Raw genomic sequence first — 22,149 nt, 5'->3', positions numbered from 1 at the left:
AGTTTAAGCGGAAGCCACTTGCAACTGATGAGGAAAGCGAATACAAAATATAGTCTGAACATGATGGACCACTAATGTATTCTGCAGAGTCGTTATTAGATCTTCGGACTTAACATCGTACATGTTTCTGGACAGCTTGTAGTAGTATCTGTGTCCATAACTACGATTAAGACGTGAAGTGAAAACTTATATTACGTTTGTTTGACTGCAGCTTGGAGAGGACATTCTTCCTACCGAATCCAAGTGGTCTTTACAACCATGTGGCGAAGCAATGCCTCAAAGTGTAGTACAGTGGTCCTCTCGCTGTCTACGGTCCGGTGTACTCATGGTTTGGGCTGCTGGTATGACGTCAAATTTTATCGAGAATATGGACGGTTATGCGCCATACTGAATGATCAGTAAGGTTGAAATGTTAATACAAACATTAACTCTCTCCATAGATCACAGCAGAACGATGGCCACGTTGTCCTAATTGTCCTTTTGTTTTAACAACATATATAAACCCACACAGGGCGCTCTCAATTCCATAGGCAACGTTGAAGGTTTTGCAATTTAGGAGCTGAACATTTCCTGTACAATATTCTTTTTAAGTGAGGGAGCTACAGTGATGTTTGTACTGCAGGTTGTACAGATTTTGGTTCCACATTAGGTTTCGTCTATATCAAAACAATTTTTTTTTTTCTAGAAATATCTTCTATAAATCATAGTTCTGGACAAAGTTGGATATGACCTAGACGACGATCTTAGGTGTACTCCTAACACCAGTAATAGATCAGTATAATCCACTAAGGGAGTCCTTTGTTGAGCGCAGACTCATTTAGTATGATGTTCGGACTTTTCTTAGCTAAACATGGTGTTATCAAGTAACTGGTTAACGAGTGTTTTCGGGGACAAAACTGTCCACCAGCAGGAACACTCCCACAGTGGTAAAAAGACAACAAAAAATACCGAAATAATAACGAAACTACAATTCAAATTCAAAATCGGTTAAATGACAGCAAAACATAAACAAAAATATAAAATACGTGGCGACTGATAAAACAGTACGAGGAAGAAAAGACAAGATGCTCCGGAAGGCTAAGCGTCTTCTGCTTCAGAGACAAACCTGCCATACAAATAGATCTAGGTCAGTTCCGGGTAAACCCACAATCTCAAATGAGTCGGTTGTGACAACGGAACCACTAGACATATCAACAAACATAAAAAAAACATCTGTCGACCATCAAAACTTTTTCATGTTCTTCATTAACCGGTACCTCTCGAAATCTTGTGATGTGAAATTCTCCGTCGGTAGTCGACGTTCGTCACGGAAATCGTAATAATGGTAACATTACTTTGAATATCGAATAAATCGAGACATACATTGACGTTTTTTAAATAAACCACAGATGTATGTTGTAAATTATCAGTGGTTTATTTACAAAACGTCACAACTCATAGTGCAGACCCGGGGTATTAATTAAGTAGAAGAAAGGAAAGTTTGTACCTTTTGTATTAATAAACAAATCCATAGATAGATGTCACTCAATGGCAAACTCCCGAAAAATGTATACAAGTACACACTCGTTTGCAGAAAACGTACAGCATGGTGCATGTTCTCACCTCTGAAGAGGCCCTAGGTACATTATATAGTGTATTAGCGTATATTTGTCAACACTCAACATTAGCATTGAACTCACTAAGGAACGGCTCACATTTCAGCGTTTTTTCTTATGCATATATAAACATGTAAGATAATCACGAGAGAAATTAGCTCATCGATATAGCAGTTTGTTCTCCCACTTAAGCTAAAAATTGCGAAAATGTAATAAAAATCATCCCGTGCACAGGCACATACGCTGCATGTGTTTGGATGCTGGATTAGTGAGGCGTGTTTGCAATATTTGGCCACCATGGTGAACACCCTGACAGATTGTTGGAGACATTTATGGCGACGATAGGTATGCTTTCATTGCAATCTTTATAGCTTAACACATAACAGATTTTCACACCATCCGTCCGAAGTATTTTCTCTGTCCCAAACACCGATACCTTGGTTCCCTGTTTCCCCGCCAGTAGACTCTACCTCGCATTGGCGCGGAGCGTACTAAATCGGTTATATGGGAGTTGGAGGCTTTATTTAATAACTACAGTAAAACACTGATTTCCTCGATAAAGTTGTGTACACATTGCAAAGTGGTCCAATTCTAGGATTTTCGACAGTGTAGTTATAGTTTTAAATCGTTAACGTTCGGAAATAAAACCAATATGGGAGATTCGGATTACGACGACGATGACTATGACGATGGCGAAGAATTTCAAAAAAAGAAAGGTAAGCCTCATTAGAGGACTTTTAGAGGACACGCAACTTTTTCATTGTAGCAGAGGACACACGCTTTACTTTCCAAAGGATGACACGTATATCCTTGCTGTAGTAAATACATCCGCTCCCCTGTATAAACTGTAGGCAGGCCATAGTTTGAGATTATATGATAATCTATCTAAAGTTTGATTTATCATTTCCTTCTCTAACTTCCATACTGTTAGTACATGTATGCATGTATATTGTGAGTTATCTCGCTGCTCGACCAAATTGTGATATAGCATTTGTGGTTTATTTACAAAACGTCAAAACTTATAGTGCAGACCCGGGGTATTAATAAAGTAGAAAAAAGGAAGTGTGTACCTTTTGTATAATACACAAACAGTTAGGTCAGGGTTTCCGGAATCCAGTGTAAATACACAAACCATTATAAAAGAGGGAGCATTGTTTATTTTGCACGTACACCTAGTTTTTTTGTACATTATCTGGGTTTACAGACCGACCGAGTATAGGGTATATAACAAATACACGTGTTCCACAGCCGCGCACGTGCAACATCTGTATTGTCTGGCCACTGAAGAAACTTTGTCTCGATCAATAACTACGTACACCATATACCTACACTAGCGTCAACGTTGTAGCATCTCGCCGAGGATGATTTAAGATTAAATGCTTATCTTTTAGAAGTATTCACGCCTTTTTAAAGGTGACAAAATTAAATTTGGATGTCTTCAATAGGAACTTTATTGTAGGGCTACATAAAAGCAATCTTGTTTGAAAAAGTCTATGATGGGTACCTGCAGTTGAGGTGGATGTGTGGTTTTATAATCCTATAACGAAGTGTATTAACCGAGAAGAAATCGAAGTCAATATCACGTTTCATTTCCATATATCAACACAATTACACTGAAATTAAAAAGGTGTTAATTGTTTTATCAAAGATGATTAATATACATAAATGTAGTTGTTTATTTATTTTTTCAATAACATATTAAATTGTTTAATGAAGGAGATATTAACATGTTATCCTAAAATTGGTAACATCGAGTAAAGATGTAGAATTATCAACTCACACGTGACCAAGTCCATCAAAATATTTAGGTGAATCCTTTGACGATATTACCCTACACTGAAGTACCGTTATTTATATACTGTAGTTGTTAATACAGTAATTTTGACACATCTTACATTCCTGTGTCCATGGGGATAGTTCTCTTATAACCAGCTAGTGGAACACTTAACAGTCGAACGCATCTATTTAACATTCCGAACTTTGTTATCCGTCGTTGGTTTAAGTGTTAGTTATATATATGCTTGCGAGAATTTGACGTTCAGCTCAAGAAGGTCTATAATGAAGCAAACAAACGAATTATCGTGGTCCATAATTACCAATCATATTTCTGTCATCAGGACAGGAACAATATTACTGTAAAGATATAATTCAATTATCTCCCTTTCTAGTAAGGCAAAGTGGCTGAGCAGGTTATCTCCCTTTAATGTGGCAGCTGGCACATACATCAGTATTACTGATATATATACTATGTCATATTATATCCTCTCTTTGTCACTTTTCTGTTTAGTACACACACCCTCCCAGTTGGAAGTGTGTAACAATAATTGCTTGATCTTGTATGCGGGAAATACGAATAATTGTTTACCCCAGATTTCGTACATGTACAATGTTTGTGTTTTGGTTGTGTGCTCTGTAATACTAACAACTTTGATATGCTATATATCTTATTATAGTGAAATTGAATAAAGACAAGTATACCTTCAGGTAGCGTACGCCGAAAAATCGCTCGCAGGAATATTAATAGTACGCAATATTAATGGTAAGTCATTATATCTCCCAACTTTTCCCGGTTCAATTAATATACATGTCTACTATTGTTTGCTTCTATCCATACACATAAATAAGAGGAGAAGCCATTGTGATGTTTCTTGTTTCTTAGCTACATGTATCACGCTAAAACACAAAGACTTTGTAAAATTATATAGAACGAAACTGTATTGTACTGCTAATATTTCATTCGTTAAATGTTGTCAATATAAAGACATTCGGTCGAGGTATCCCGACATAGATAGAGTTGTTCAGAACTTCAGGTGGGGCAAACTTGGAATATGATAGGGACAGAGATATAAAAGCGGTCACAGTGTATATCACTATTACTGAATCTACAAAGTATGACACATCGTGATAGAATAATATTTACATTTCGGTGACAAAGCCACGATATAAACTAAGTAAAAAGATTTGCAGTCTATGTGAACATAATTGACACCCAAAACGTGACATCAACTCATGCCGCGCATGAATATATTCACCCACCAGAACTACTTGTAACTAACGTTAACAATCATGGCACTATGAAAAATAGCCTAGGACCACGTCGTTTTTTATGTTAATTAAAAAGTATTACAAAGAAATTTTATGCAATATTGTTACACAAATAATAAAAAGAATTGGACAGACTGTGATTTTTTTCGTATTATTTCAATGCACTGTTTTGTTTGCCAATATGCACGTGACAAATGAATTTTGAAAAAAATAGGCTGTTCCATTTGTCGAACCCCATTGACAAAGTGAATATTGGCATTTTTTATGCTAACTCAATTTTAATTTTCAAAAATGACAAAAAGAAATATGTCGAGAATGTAAATATAAGCATTAAACTGTCTTTTTTGGTGTCTATGGTCGCTATAGATGCCAGAGCTCTGGCATCTATCCCGCCATAGACACCAAAAATATACAGTTTAATCCTTAAATAGATACAAATGTATGTACACACACGTAATAACTACACATATTGTCTTAAATTATCATGATATAGAACAATAGAAACAAATGTATATACACACGTATACCTACATTATTGTACTTTATGGATTCTGTGCTCTGATCTGAAAACTAAGAAATAAGAAATAATCTTAAAGTCGATAAAAGACCTACATTTTAAGATGTGTCGATCCGGAAAGGTAATCAATACAACGTTTTGCGTAAGCCCGTTGGCATCAATATCGTCTCTGAGCGTTTGCTGTAAATTCGCTGGACTGCCACAATATACACAAAATGACGTTATATGCAGATGTGGGTCTTCACGCTAAAACAGACGTGTTTAGGAATTCATTTTGTGAGGTTTGGGGTGAGGAAGGTGTCTGTCCTTGGATGATTCAGGAACAATACTCAGTTTTTTTTCTCCACGAGACCCGTCTTATTCGACAAAAGTTTTTTGTTGCGAAACAGCTCACGTCAATTTTTTAAACGTCAAAATAACGATTCTACAAAATAATGTACAAAGAAATGTGGCCGAAAGGATTTAAACTACATTTTACGGAACCGAAAGGTCAAAGTTCCAGTGGTTCTTTATTGAAATCACACATCTTATTATGGTTGTCAACACGTTTCTTCATAACATAAATCTAATCCTTTTATAAAGTTTATGAAATATGATAAAAAACAACAACTGTATGTTCCTTATCGGAATGTTAAGATGCAGACACTTGTGTAGAAATTAGAAACTTACCTTTTGTATATAACCAGGGTTCCTTTTTCACCTCATAGTTTTATATTTACATTCTGCGTTGGGTTTACCTATATGTCGCACATAAAACAAAATGTGGTTATGAGACTGTATACTGCAATATACAGTGATTCAGTCAGGGTAGGAATTCAACCCATGAAGTGTCTTTGGGTATGACAGCAAGAACACTGTTCTGGGCTTAATGTTCTGATCGCGCTAATGTTGGAACAAGAATCCCACACCACCACCACTACAAGAACAATGATGGGAGCGCTGTGTCACTGTAAACTGTCAAACGCCTGTATGTCATTTATATTGTGTTCAATAAACATGGTTGGTTTTGGAATTGCTGCACTGTTGTTATAAATGATTTATGGTTCGCAAAGAATAACCGATAACAACTATTATAAGCGCTGTTCTAGATACAAAATTACCGTTAACGTTGTCGCAGGGGGCCGTTTTTCGAATTTTGAGAAATGCAAAACATGACAACACTAAAAGTCCAGCATGTATACCTTGTAGAAAACGTGAGTATCGACATGATTTTCGGATGTGTAAACATTCACTGATGTCAAAGGCATACCTTACTACTAAATCTGAAACCGAGTCTATGTGGACATCGTCTGCTACTAAGAGACACTGATCTGACCGATTAGACATCTATTCCCAACGAAATAACCTTGTCATCATTGTTCCCTGCCGTCGTTTAGAAGTTAAGAGCTGATATTCCTTTGGAAATAACGTAAATCGAAAGAAACAATAACGTTTATGGGGAGACAATAGAGTCCAGCCGGTGCAATACCCATTTAACACTGCATCACTTCTAAATGCTAACGGTATATCAATGCGCAGAAAAAACGACTTTAATTTCAAGCAATAAGAAATTATGCAATTGTTAACAATTTTTCGATATCTGCACACATATGTGAAATAAACAAGGATAAATTATTGTTACAACCATTTTATGAGAGTACCGTTTACGATGACACGAGGAACTATATCATATCTTTTGGAAAATTTAGCTGTTCTTGGGTTGGAGCTTACTGACGTCATTTATACGATTAGCGCGGAATTCAAACGCATATTTGCTGCAGTATAAAGTATATGAGTGTAAATATAAGTATGGAGGGCGACATGGATATTTTTCTGTCACCAAAATTGTTTTCATATCGACTGTATACTAGCATCTGGTATCAGTGCAATACTTTAACAACAATGCAGACATGTTGATAATGGAGTTTAAACCATTATCAAATATCATATCTACAAAACTATATGCACAAGGCAGGCTATTTCTTTCTTAAAACATATGATGATGGCCGTTTTAGTAGATGAGAACAAGACAAATGAAAACTGTTAAAATATCGTTTACCAAGTTGTTAAATATCTGTGAAATGTACAATGTATGCCATACGTTAGAGTAAAATATATTCATGTAAGTCTTAATGGTTTTCTTCGCTTGTAAACAAGGTCCAAGGCTGGCTTATCGATATATCTAAATGTTTTATAGCCAAGGTTGGTGACAAATTGTTGAGAATTGTAGGTATTGAATAGTTTAGCGTGATAAATCAGATACGGTCTGGGTTCACGTCAATGTATTGACTAACAAATACGACATAAGAACACTTCCATTGATCCCCGAGAGGAACCTACTCAAACGTGTATACATCGTCTGTGTATGACAATACCATTCTTTTCCTTACTCTCTTTTCCCCCCAAGCAGGACGCTTTGTTTTTATAGGGGAAGTATTTTATTCCATAGCTTATCCTTTTGTTTGATCCTTTATAGATTTTTTTCACATTTCAAACGCGTGCATTTATTCTCACGTGCACTCCATATCTCTTTAAACACAACTTACAATTTTAAGCGCATGAGTAAGTTTGCTTATACCTAACGAGGCTACTATTGATCCTTGCGAAATGTCGCGCGGGGATTAGTCTTGCGTCAACAGATTTCCTGCTGTTACAACGTACTCCCTTTATTTCCACTTCTTCTTTAGAAATCTCTTCAGCATCTCCGTATGTATAGTGATCAAACATTCGGGAATCTTCATTTAGGTCTACATGTTCCTTTTCCTGATTTTCAATCGATGTCAATCATGCAGAAGTTACCACGAATCGTTTAATCGTCGAAAGTGGAATATTTTGATAAAAACAGTAAATTACCTGCAAAATATTCTCACATTCGAATTTTGAATGATTTATTAGCGAAGATTTAAAGGGACATTCCCTTTCCCAAGGTTTAGAGCTAAAAACTAATGACACACCAAAACCGTTTACTATTCATTAAAATTAGCCGATAAATAAAAAACCTTTGAATGCACTTTAGTAACTTAATAATGCCCGTTTACTTTACTAGATGGAACTGAAATCATTTCCGGTTATTAACTCAAATTAAAACGAATTATAACGACGGACGAAATGTCACCCGTGCAGGAACCACGACTCTGTATCAGACGGAGGGAGGGGTCACACTATCTGATATATATGGATTCCTTGTGATCAATTCTGTTCCCTGTATTGTTAGTTAATAAATGACAGTGTCAAACATTCTTCATATAAGCAATCAGGAAGTCAAAGAGATAATATGCCATATTTAAAATGGAAAACGTAAATGACATCACATATTGATAAAGTGTATGGATATATTTTTAATGATCCTATTTTCTTGGTCTGTGTATGAATATACTTGCCAAGAAGGTATTTGATCTCTATAGTTGGTACATGTTTTGTACGTTGTTTGTGGTTTTTCAGATATAAAATCAAAATAAGTTTGATAGTCTATCAAATTTCTTACTTTATCTGACTGCTTTCTTGTCAATATAAACTACACTGTATCACAAACTAATGTACAATAGAAGTTCTTAAATACATAAATCTGACAGACCATACTATTTACGGCATCTGCTATCAGTCATTTTAACAGTGATGATATATTGGAAGGACTCTGGTGACGAGATCGATACTTGTGGTCGAACAGTATGACATATACGGGTGACCAAAACAATTACTACATACAATACTCTAAATCCCTTTATGATATAACCGGAAGTGTTTGGCATCGGTGTGTATGGAGGCCCTCACAGCGAGTATAATGCCGGGCAAATGCTACATTTTTATCAAGGCAATTTCATTATGGGGCCAAGAGGTTAGATCGTAATCATATGTCTGTGCTGAAAACTCTGTTGTACAGACGTAATAGATGGTTTCCTAGACACTGCCGAATCGGTTTGTTTGATAAACTAGTCGTACTGATGTGCGGTACCACATCCCGACAACATCCATGGATAGGTTGGAATCAAATTTTGGCACCCAATTACTATTATCCATAATTTTCAATAATAATCGAATTTTCTTTACGTCGTTTCGGTATCTTGGAGCGGGTCGGGTTGAAGCCAGACTGATATATCAAATGATTTATTTTACCTTCACATCAACTGTCCAAAACTCAAATGTCACCTTCGTCTGCGCATGTTGTCTATCTATATCTACGGATGAACATAACCGCTGTATACATACATCAATAAACCATGGCACCAGACCTAGGTGGCAGCTACAGTTAATTGTTAAGTTTAACGCGTTATATCTATGTAATGACTTGCATACCCCTCTCCTTTTTGACAGCCCCATTCTCTTCAGGACTCGTCTGTCAACTATTATATGGTAAACTTCCCATTAACATTTAAAATGTATTTGAACATTTGAACGAGGTACATGGCGTGGTATCATTTAAAGAAACGCGTTATGTTTCCTGATGTTATTTAGGGTTTCTGGTGTAGTTAATTAGTGTAGCCTATTCTGTAGTGTTATGAGAGATACATATCATCAATACGGAAATGGTAACTTATCAATGAGGCTCGAATGCAAATTAAAATCAGCAGAAATTAACGGGATTCGTCGTTAAAAGTACCAGGACTTTTTAACGTATTTATTAAAGAAGCAACATCGTTTATTTTTGAAGGGAAATGCACATTTCAGTAAGTTTGAATGGTGACCTGAGGAGTTTGACCTCTCTTTCTGGACGTCATATCTTCGTTCTGTTATTACAGTTAACACTATACATTTTATGTATGTTCTATCAAGTTTGGATTGGACGACACCTCACTTTAAGTTATTCGCCGTACTTGATGATTTCACGTGTCAAACAGGCCATGCTTACCATTGTTCTATAGCTCGTTTAGAAGGATACTGTTTAGTGTCCGTAGTTATTGATCATGTCAGGAGTTGATATTGTACACGAAGTTATGCGCTAATCTGCATTTGATCGAGGAGTGGAAATGTAACAGATATCATTCCATGAAGACGGCGTTGACAGATAATCTTACCGAAGTATAACTGGAAGAGAAAAATGTAACAATTAACAAGTACTTACTGTTACTCTATGGTAACACCACACTGACAATGGGGTAACTAGTACTTACCATTACTCTATAGTAACAACACACTGACAATGGGGTAACAAGTTCTAACTGTTACTCTATGGTAACACCACACTGACAATTGGATAACTAGTACTTACCATTACTCTATGGTCACACCACACTGACAATTGGATAACTAGTACTTACCATTACTGTATAGTAACACTACACTGACAATGGGATAACTGGTACTTACCATTACTGTATAGTCACACAACACTGACAATGGGATAACTAGTACTTACCATTACTGTATGGTCACACCACACTGACAATGGGATAACTAGTACTTACCATTACTGTATGGTCACACCACACTGACAATGGGATAACTAGTACTTACCATTACTGTATGGTAACACCACACTGACAATGGGATAACAAGTACTTACCATTACTGTATGGTCACACCACACTGACAATGGGATAACCAGTACTTACCATTACTGTATGGTCACACCACACTGACAATGGGATAACTAGTACTTACCATTACTGTATGGTAACACCACACTGACAATGGGATAACAAGTACTTACCATTACTGTATGGTAACACCATACTGACAATGGGATAACAAGTACTTACCATTACTGTATGGTCACACCACACTGACAATGGGATAACTAGTACTTACCATTACTGTATGGTCACACCACACTGACAATGGGATAACTAGTACTTACCATTACTGTATGGTCTGACCACACTGACAATGGGATAACCAGTACTTACCATTACTGTATGGTCTGACCACACTGACAATGGGATAACCAGTACTTACCATTACTGTATGGTCACACCACACTTACAATGGGATAACTAGTACTTACCATTACTGTATGGTCACACCACACTGACAATGGGATAACTAGTACTTACCATTACTGTATGGTAACACCACACTGACAATGGGATAACCAGTACTTACCATTACTGTATAGTCACACCACACTGACAATGGGATAACCAGTACTTACCATTACTGTATGGTCACACCACACTGACAATGGGATAACAAGTACTTACCATTACTGTATGGTCATACCACACTGACAATGGGATAACTAGTACTTACTGTTACTGTATGGTCACACCACACTGACAATGGGATAACTAGTACTTACCATTACTGTATGGTCACACCACACTGACAATGGAATAACCAGTACTTACCATTACTGTATGGTCACACCACACTGACAATGGGATAACTAGTACTTACTGTTACTGTATGGTCACACCACACTGGCAATGGGATAACAAGTACTTACCATTACTGTATGGTCACACTTACAATGGGATCACCAGTACTTACCATTACTGTATGGTCACAACACACTGACAATGGGATAACTGGTACTTACCATTACTGTATGGTCACACCACACTGACAATGGGATAAGTAGTACTTACCATTACTGTATGGTCACGTCACACTGACAATGGGATAACTAGTACTTACCATTACTGTATGGTCCGACCACACTGACAATGGGATAACAAGTACTTATCATTACTGTATGGTAACACCACATTGACAATGGATAACTAGTACTTACCATTACTGTATATTAACACCACACTGACAATGGGATAACTAGTACTTACTGTTACTGTATGGTCACACCACACTGACAATGGGATAACAAGTACTTACCATAACTGTATAGTCACACAACACTGACAATGGGATAACAAGTACTTACCATTACTGTGTTGTCACACCACATTGACAATGGGATAACTAGTACTTACCATTACTGTATGGTCATACCACACTGACAATGGGATAACCAGTACTTACCATTACTGTATGGTCACACCACACTGACAATAGGATAACTAGTACTTACTGTTACTGTATGGTCACACCACACTGACAATGGGATAACAAGTACTTACCATTACTGTATAGTCACACAACACTGACAATGGGATAACCAGTACTTACCATTACTGTATGGTCACACCACACTGACAATATGATAACTAGTACCTACTGTTACTGTATGGTTACACCACACTGACAATGGGATAACCAGTACTTACCATTACTGTATGGTCACACCACACTGACAATAGGATAACTAGTACTTACCATTACTGTATGGTCACACCACACTGACAATGGGATAACTAGTACTTACCATTACTGTATGGTCACACCACACTGACAATGGGATAACTGATACTTACCATTACTGTATATTAACACCACACTGACAATGGGATAACTAGTACTTACTGTTACTGTATGGTCACACCACACTGACAATGGGATAACTAGTACTTACTGTTACTGTATGGTCACACCACACTTACAATGGGATAACTGATACTTACCATTACTGTATATTAACACCACACTGACAATGGGATAACTAGTACTTACTGTTACTGTATGGTAACACCACACTGACAATGGAATAACAAGTACTTACCATTACTCTATGGTCACACCACACTGACAATGGGATAACAAGTACTTACCATTACTGTATGGTCCGACCACACTGACAATGGGATAACCAGTACTTACCATAACTGTATAGTCACAACACACTGACAATGAGATAACAAGTACTTACCATTACTGTATGGTAACACCACATTGACAATGGGGTAACTAGTACTTACCATTACCCTTTGCAAGATGAAGGTAAAATAGAAAAAGTTGATAACTATTGTTTCGCTTACATATACATTTGTTTTTACTATTTTGAATGACATTTGGTTTTGTTTTGGACAGAAACATGATCCATAACTCAACAGATCGCATACCATTCAAAATTATCACACTTTTGTCTCCCCTGAAACATTTTTGAAAGAGTGTGTGCTGGTGCATGATGCAGTCTAATTTTTGTCTCTACTCTACAATCGTGTGTTCATACAATGATGCAGAACTGTTGGTGCATTGTACGATCACATAACTGCGTCTAAATCTCATTTTGTTGTGAACGCTGCTAATATCAGGGGGAAATCTTGTAAAATCCTTGACCTTAAACTGCAGGGAAACTGCAGGAGAGAACACTATTTAAACTAACACCGGCTAAAACAAAAATTAACATGGAAGTAGTCGTTGTTCTTTTCAAAAGTTTAAGAAGTCAGGACATATGGCACCCATGCTCGCTCGTATTTTGATCATGTTGTTATATTTAATCTCCAGCGTGCACCGTGTGTTCGGAAAGAGAACAAAATAACAAAGAAATTGATTTTTCAAATCTTTTATTTGGCTTCCACGTCATGGTTTTGCTACCTTTATTCGATTGAATTTGACAATTGTAATTGCGTCTTCGTTCTGAAATAAAATGTTCACATGCAAGCCATAGGGATCAATATTTATCAAGTCTTGTTCGTAGTTCTGTCTGTGAAATCGTCCTTGGTATATCGGTATACAATGTGAACATTTGTATACATTTGAGAGTTTCAGACCCGAATCTAACTACAAATCAATATTAGCTCATTGCCTTACACTTTTTCAAACCCTCCAAATGAATACGTACGGAGATACGCACCACGTTCCATGGTACGTTGTACGGCTAATTTCATTACGTAACAATAGTGTTTAGCACGCTGCGTTCAACTCGACAAGACAATGTGTCACAGATTCGAGTGGAGCGCCCCACGAACCTACGTCACGCTATTTGCAACGGCGTGTCCAAGTAACAGCAGCCGAGCGCTACCGATTAATTGGTCACGTGATTAGTGAACTTACAAAATCGTATTAAGACATATTACACAAATAATTCTGCTTGTAAACACTAAATGTATAATGAGTATGTGAATGCTATAAGATAGATCTATAGATATTACAGTTACAAACTAGGTCTTGGTAACATAATCGATTTTAGGATAATGCAGCTTTTAACATAAGCAACAATAATTTGTTTTGCTCCGGATGTTACGTCCTTCAAACATCAAAGGTCATATGAACACGTACGTTGTATTGTGCGGGATTAAGTAACTTAACAAAGGATACAGTTTCGATTGGGACTTGAGAGAAATATTACCAGTCTCAGATTGTGTTACAAGGAGGTTATACCTAGTAAGGCTTTCTAAGATATCCGTAGGTACATGTAGCAGGAAATAAAGATTCATTCATTATGCAATCCTCATTTTTTTTATTGCGATGATATTCAGAGGAATAGATCATGTACATTCACACATGTTGTTCCTGAAACTCTAAGAGCAATAACGTAAAAGATAAAAAGTTATAAATTTACACTTAGTACTGAATATGCTTTAAATACTTTCTGTGCTGTTTGATATTGATATATCACAATAATTGGATTTTAAGTAGGCTACAATAAACGTCTAATACAGGCTATGGATTGGTTCTTTCTTAAAAATGGTACATTAGCCAAATGTAATTGATGGCAGTTCATATTATTAATGAAACTTTTTCCCATTTGGTACAGAATATATTTTTGTTATTATAGGTACCTGCATTTTTTTTTCTTCAGATAAGCGAATATTCACTTTGGTATTCTTTATATGTTTGATGGCCTAACGATGATGTCATGTTGGAATAACCATACGTAAAACGTATCTTGTTGTCTATGTTGCATCTGCTTTTAGATTCGGATCTTTATCCAGAACGTCGGCCACGTAACCTCATTCTGAAGATCGGTGGTGCGTGGTTCGACCACTCTCTACCCGTGTCGGTTTGTTTTTACTGGGGAAATTGAGAAACCGGCCGGTCTGTGCTGTCATGGTTATGTCTTTCAAGGTTTTTCAAGGTTTTATTGATATCACTCTGACACACTTACGTGTGTAACACGAGGTCACATATACATAATAACAATGATACATGGCGTACAGTTATACAATCTTACAATATTCTATACAATATAAATTTGTGATAATTACAAAGAACATTAAAGAATTTCAAAGAATGGAGGAGCACCGCTTTACTTAGTTTTTCTATAAATCTACACATTCTTATATAAACTTTACGATTAAATATAGTAAACATCCCTTGTATTTGTTCTCGACTCGGATAAGTATAGTAGTATTTTGGAATATATTTCTTTCTCAAACATATTACAGATTCATGTTCACATTTAAATATATAATGAAATTCATCACCAATATCTGATATACACAAATTACATATTCTCTCATGACGAGGTATACCAAGCCATCGTCCTGATTCTATTGGTAGTTCAATATTAGAGGATCGAAATTTACACATAATTTTTCTATCTCTTCATTTACCTGTAACAAATACTTTTCTATGCCAAACTGTGTCTTAAATATAGAATATGTTTGTCCTCTTGAAGAATTATCAATATCATGAAACCATTTCTGTAAAAACTGATCATGCAATCTACTTTTAACCAGACTCTTTATTTCATCTCTTGAAAAAGAACATATTGATTGGTAAATCCAGACATAGTTTACGCCAGATTTAGATAAAATATCTTTAACGTATGACAGCCATTTACACGACATAGATCCAGTTTCCTGTAAAGTATACATTAATCTATAAATATTACTTGACAGTTTATTTGAGGTTATCAAGCTATGCCAAAACGTTATCATTCTACATTTGATTTCAATGTCAAGAGGGTATCTTCCTAGTTCGCCATAACTCATAAAATTAGCTGTACACTTTCTTAATTTAAGTATGTTTTTACAAAATTGTAAGTGAATTTTCTCTATAATATTTACATTTTCAAATCCCCATATTTCAGATATATACAATAAAACTGGCATGACAAGTGAATCAAATATTTTCAATTGGGGATCTACAGGAAGTGATATGTTCCTAAGTTTCTTGTAAATAGCAAAAACTGACTACTGTGCTTGCTCAGTAACTTTTTTCTTTGCTTTAAAAAAACTACCATTAAAGTTAAAGCATATACCTAGATATGTATACCCTTCAACTTTGTCTAACTCTGTATTACACAGTGTAAAATGGTGAATTTGTAGACATTTTCGTTTCGAAAAGATTACAACTTTTGATTTTCTTATATTTAGCTCAAGTTTCCATTTCTTACAATATTGTTCAAATTCATTTAATAATTGTTGTAAACCATTTGATGTTTCTGATAGCAAAACTGTCACCAGCGTATAAAATGATAAAAAGTCCGAGGGCAGGACACTTTACCCGATTGCTCTGGATGGCATGCAACGAGCCTCCCGTATATTATTCGGTGAGGTTGTCACCAAAGACTACAAGAGACCCGGCCTCAAAAAGACCCTCACTGTTTACGGAGTGATAAACTTATCCAACAAACAAACAAACAAAGCTGTTAAAATCATCTTTACTTCAGTACATTTTGTAATATCCGTCTAGTATGTGACAAGTAATTATTCCTCCGCTTAGAGAATAAGACTCGGCGTTCGAGGTGCAGATGGAACTGTTTATTGACACAGCACGCAGTATATAACAGCACAAACATATTGTAAGCCCTACGATAAGCGTAATAAAGATGATTGCACATGTATTAGGGTTACGACTTGGAACAATCGTAATACCTGCCCTGCTGTAAAATTGTTTTTACCTTGGATAATTGTTCTCGAAATATAACAAGAGGGCCGTTTAAACCGTAATAAAACACTTACTCAATTTCTTGAGTTAATGCCATGTCTTTTTTAGTCTCTGCAATGCCCACGTTTTGTTCTATTTTAACTGATAGAACATCCGTTGTGAAATTTAGTAAAGCTCACATAATCTACTCGAGGTTTCATTATCATTAAAACGTAACAAGAAACCATTTAGCAAAGCTTAATATGTACATGTAGTTGGTTATATAAAAATGTAAGCTGAGAAATCATCCTTTATTCGACCATTTGTTATTCTATAGTGGCCAGTGACTAGGAAGGGATCTTTTGCTAAGGAATGGGTGTATTTTGTTTTCTACGCCTGATAGAGGTATAGTTGATGTACTGTTGTGTTTAATTAATGAAGGGAGAACTCTGATCTTGACTTACAGCGTAACCAGTTTGAAGAGCTCACTAAGCACGGTGATTTCAGTTTTACAATAGTTAATTTCTAGATAGTAGCATCCCTGCTTTCCCAATTTTCACGTGCCCTGGTTGATTCAATATTCAAGGAAGCCCCCCTAATTTCACGTTATTATGTAACAAATGTAAGTTGCTGACAAAAAAGATATTCAACTTGATAAAGACCATGGCAAAGTTAAAGGTCGACATCATATACTCCTGGTAAAAATTATACAGTGTATTTCTTTTGCTATATTACGTGTTCTAACTTCGCTGATAAGCCTTGTGGTTGTGCTGGCACCTTTATGATTCTACTTTTGATGATTTTGGCGTACACAGACTGATTTACATATATACGTGTATGGTGAGTGAGTGTCGTCGATGAAGAAAAAGACGCTTTCATCTCCGGAACACCTGGTCTTGTTTTTGATTTTGCCATGTTACATTTTGTTTTTCGTTTTATTGGTATTGGATTCGAATCAAAACTTCGTTTGGATATAGCTTTTTTTTTTTAATTTCCTCCAGCCTTTATTGTATTAACGCACCACATGGAAAACCCCATGTTCTATTGAATTAGTCAAGGACGTCCCGGTTGAAAACTATGTAAATAAAATTTTTAATCAACACGTACAATACATTTATTGAACCTTTGACCAAATAAGTATTGCTAGGAACTTCTTTGTCCTTTAATAAAATCGTCACTATTAAGGAAGCGTTTGGTTGAGCCCTCATGAACTTTTGATAATGTTTGCAAAGGAATATGTTTTAGAGGCCTGTGGTGGTAATTGTTAACTTGAATTTGTTTACCTGCAACAACACTTTTATTAGAGACGTTACGGTTCTAAACTGATGAAACTTTTCAGTGAATAAAGAAACAAAATAAAATGGTAATGGAAGAAATGAGACTGGCTCACATTTTACGACTTCATCTCTGTCTAGCAATGACTTGCAACGACAAGCTCATTTCTCGGATACCGTCAGGGTTGATCAGGTTACATGTGCGTGTCCAATGCAGTGAAAACCTATTTGTGATATGTTCTGTAAAACACATTTCGGCAAACGAAAGTACTTGGACTACAACCAAGTAATTGCACTTTATCGTAAGACGAATGGCTGTTTAAAAGCAAACGATAGTCTTGAGGTATACTCTCGTGAAATGATTATAAATCTCAAGTGGCTAACACTACATCAAGTTAGTTAATTAGCCGAGAGTAAACCAAAGCGCACGCGGATTACGGTAGGGACAATGTTATAACTATAAGTTAGTTATTGGTCGATTGTGACGTCAGAATAGCATAGTAACTGAACGAGATCTTGACGTGATTTTCATAAGTAGGGTTTTGTGTTTATTGTTGGCTATTTTTTTCATTTCCGCCATTACTGACGGTTATAGTTTGAGCTACTTTTAATGAAGAGGACACAAAGCTGAATCGATTACGTGTTATATTACGAAATGATGCCGGATCATTTCGCGTTGGATCGATGAATGAAACAACTCATATCAGCGCCATTCGAATGATGACTTACACTGTATTTAGTATGCAGAAAAGTTGTACATGATTACTCATTGGAGGTAATGAGAGAATAAGTAAATACATAACTTTCACATATATTTTACAAATCAGCTCCAATATCTTGTTATTTTCAATATTTTATATCCCTTTTTTACGATTTTTGACTATCCGGATTATATTGTGTGGTGATTTTATCAGGCTGAATGTTAGTGTTCGGCCCCCTAACCTCACCCCTCAATTCTGTATCGTACAGTACGCTAGAGAACGAAGAAACACAAATCTCCTCACTCACTATACGACAGTACAGAAATTAATGATGCCTTAGTCGATATATTTTCGGAGATGGTCAAACACTTATTTTCACTGGTCTCGTTTTACATACAGAATTTTAACCCTTTAATCGGATCATACCACATATTTCTGGACGTTTTCCTACTTGCCTTTTCGACTACGTTCACTCAACTTACTATAATCATTCATCTCGAGAAGATCTGAAACAGCTGGTTCTAATGATTCGCGAGCCCTTTTTTTTATGAATTTGACCCTGAATTATATCAAGCTAATTTAGTGGCATTTCAAGGTTACCTATTCCTAAATATTATAATTAAATACACATGTAATTTACGGCGGAAATTTCCTGTATACATACATGTACCTTCAGATTCATCTGCTGATATTTTTGTTGTTTCAGTTTTAGCATGACGTTTGTGTTATGCATGCATTGCTTTGTTGTTTAGGGATGCACGGTTAAACCAAAGGCATGTAGAGATATTTACTATATGACCGGGCAGCCTGGACTACTTTCAGGGGTAGGCTATGCTTATATATACACTTATACAGTATGGTTACATACAAAAAATGTACGTACATTAAGATATATCTTTAAGTTGATTACTCTCCTCTCTCAAAAATTCGTATTCTGGACATGTAATTACTTTGGTCTGATCTAGATACTACTGCGGGTGGCGTCAAGAACGAATTAAATGTTAACCTTTTCGAAACGCCTGGTCTTAATATCATTGTACTATTCTAGAGCGACAGTGCAAATACATCTTTAGCTCAACTTTGCCCTCTTTTTTGTTTTCTTTTACGTGCTGAATGTAACTTAGGGCGAGGGTTACTCATACATAACGGATAATGGTGTTTTGTTACTAAAAAGTTATCAATATCGCTGACCCGACATATTTTGCATGTTTAATTTCTGTGTCAAAACTGTCCAATTAGGCATATCTAAACAGTTAAACACGCAATGTGGCAAATGATAGTGAGGTGATCAGACGCGTGCCAATCAATTAATGACCTTGACAAGCGAGAAACATCCGAAATCTCCCATCAAACCATCTGGCTGTCGTCACTGTCAAAGGTAATGTTAAAAAGGTGTAACACAATTTGCAATCAATCAATTTAACATCTTTTTTAGAGAAGGTAAGATACTATGTTTCGCAACTTCTGTTGGTACATTCCAGACCTTCCAATACACTAGTCAACCTCAGTCCTCCAGCGAGTACGTTCACCTCCCCTCTCTGCACTCTTGGAATACGTAATAGCAAAATTAAAGGCATAAGAGATCCTGACCAGCCGCTAAGTTGTTACATGTCTTTTGACGATTACACTGTAGCGACAACAAAGTTCAAAGACAGCCAATTTACCGGTACGACGACCCCGGGATTCGTTTGATGTAAATCAAACGATCAAACTAACAAAAAGGAAATGCACAAAGCAACGGGGAGCGTAGCTCCTGGAATATCGAGGATTTGCATCACTTTAAATGTCACATACCATTTCAAGATTCTTAGAAAAGTACTTACTCCAAATAGCGTGATAGAAGTGTTAAAACCTTTATTAACTCGAAAATTGAAATCAATATTTATTTCCTACTAGGCTTTCTAATCTGTGGACAGACACGCGTCTGATTATGAACATCATTTGAGTTAACCCCGCCCGATGGGATGGTGAGCGTATGGTATGGCGCGGCGTCCGTAGTCCGTCTGTCAACTTTTCATACAAATCGCTACTTGTCATGAACGACTGAGCGGATTTTAATCAAATTTGGTTTGACACTTCCTTGCGTGACGAGGAACCAATTTCCATGGTTCCTGAGGGCCGGGGCCCAGTAGAGGAAAATATAGCAGATAATTTAGGATCCTTCTCCTCCTGTAGGAATGAAAGGATTTGATCCATATTTGGTCTGCAGCATTCTCGGATGAAGGGGGACTAATTTTGCATAAACGGTCTGGTCCTCATCGGGTTAGAGGTGGGGCTAAAAACGGGAAATTGGGGGACATCCTTTTAATAGCTTCTAGTCCTGAACGCCTGAATATATTTTGATGATATGTGATATGGAGCATTATTGGGCAACGGAGACTTAAATTGATTCTGAGGCTGGAGGGGTGTGGCTAATAGGAGAAATATAGCTTGGGGAAAACTGAAATCCCATTTCTTCTCTAGAATGACAGGATTTGGTCCACATTTGGTCTGTAACATTTTCGGGAGATGCAGCTCAAAAAGTAGGAAAGTATTTGTAATATAATCTATATGATCCAGGAGAAGGATGCAGACCCTCATGGCCTCTTGTTTTTATATTTTGGGTACATACAATGTATACGGATTTCCTAACGGGTGGTGACTGCTATCCATCTATATCTAAATCCAGGTTTTCACATTTAAATGCGAAATGCGAAAATGATATTCACTTTTGTCAGAAGAAAATTTGTCACGTAATGAAAACAAATACTTATAAAAATATTCAGAAAAAAACTTTATTAGATTATTTATATCTACAATTCATTATAACATAACACAGTCATACGTTCCTAGACACTGTCTAACACGTCTAAATTGTCTTTATATCGCTTGTGCGTAAATTTCCCCAATTTACCTCCACAAACAATGACTGTGTGGATTTATATACTACTAATTTCTGTAATGACTGTTAAACACATATTGTATGGCTGGCGGAGTGTAGAGAAACAAGTACAAAGTATCGTACAGATGTGACGTGTGATAAGACAGTACACTTCAAACTCTATTGTAGCCTGATTTATATTCACAACCAGCAACTGAGGCACAATTAACCTCATCATGGAAACACGAGATGACATCAACTGCCAACAGTCATTATTCACGTGCGGACGATACAGCAGAGTGCACGTATCGCGTGTGTGTATGTTTCACTCAGCACGCCTAACGACAGATAGCGCTTGGTAGCGTACATAACACAGGTACCTCGACGTGATACACAACATTCCATTTCTGTTTACTATACCTTTCCTTTATTATTCTTTCCGTTGTTTTCGTCTATTCGTGCCCCTCAAATTCACACATTCTCATAATGACCCTGACCGTTGCGAAGACCTTGAATCATACACAAGCTACTGACACATGGTACACCAAAGACAAAAGTTTATAGCAGTGCCATCAAAATTAGTAATATTGCC

General features: G+C 36.5%; 1 protein-coding gene across 2 annotated transcripts in view; it reads left to right on the top strand.

Moving 5' to 3' along the window:
• Nucleotides 1-2,135: 2,135 nt before the first annotated feature.
• The window catches only part of LOC117339993 (Kv channel-interacting protein 4-like), a 420,070-nt gene continuing 400,056 nt past the window's right edge, over nt 2,136-22,149 (top strand). The window contains exon 1 of one of the 2 annotated variants that reach the window (XM_033901721.1): nt 2,136-2,311. In XM_033901721.1, coding sequence (XP_033757612.1) covers nt 2,248-2,311 — 64 coding nt within the window. In that variant the 5' untranslated portion in view covers nt 2,136-2,247. The remainder of the gene's footprint in view (nt 2,312-22,149) is intronic. The other variant, XM_033901720.1, reaches the window with a different exon arrangement.

The sequence above is a fragment of the Pecten maximus genome, chromosome 12, assembly GCF_902652985.1.
Source record: "Pecten maximus chromosome 12, xPecMax1.1, whole genome shotgun sequence".
NCBI lineage: Eukaryota > Metazoa > Mollusca > Bivalvia > Pectinida > Pectinidae > Pecten > Pecten maximus.
Note: the sequence above shows the minus strand (reverse complement) of the source record. Positions and strands in the feature narration are given on the sequence as shown.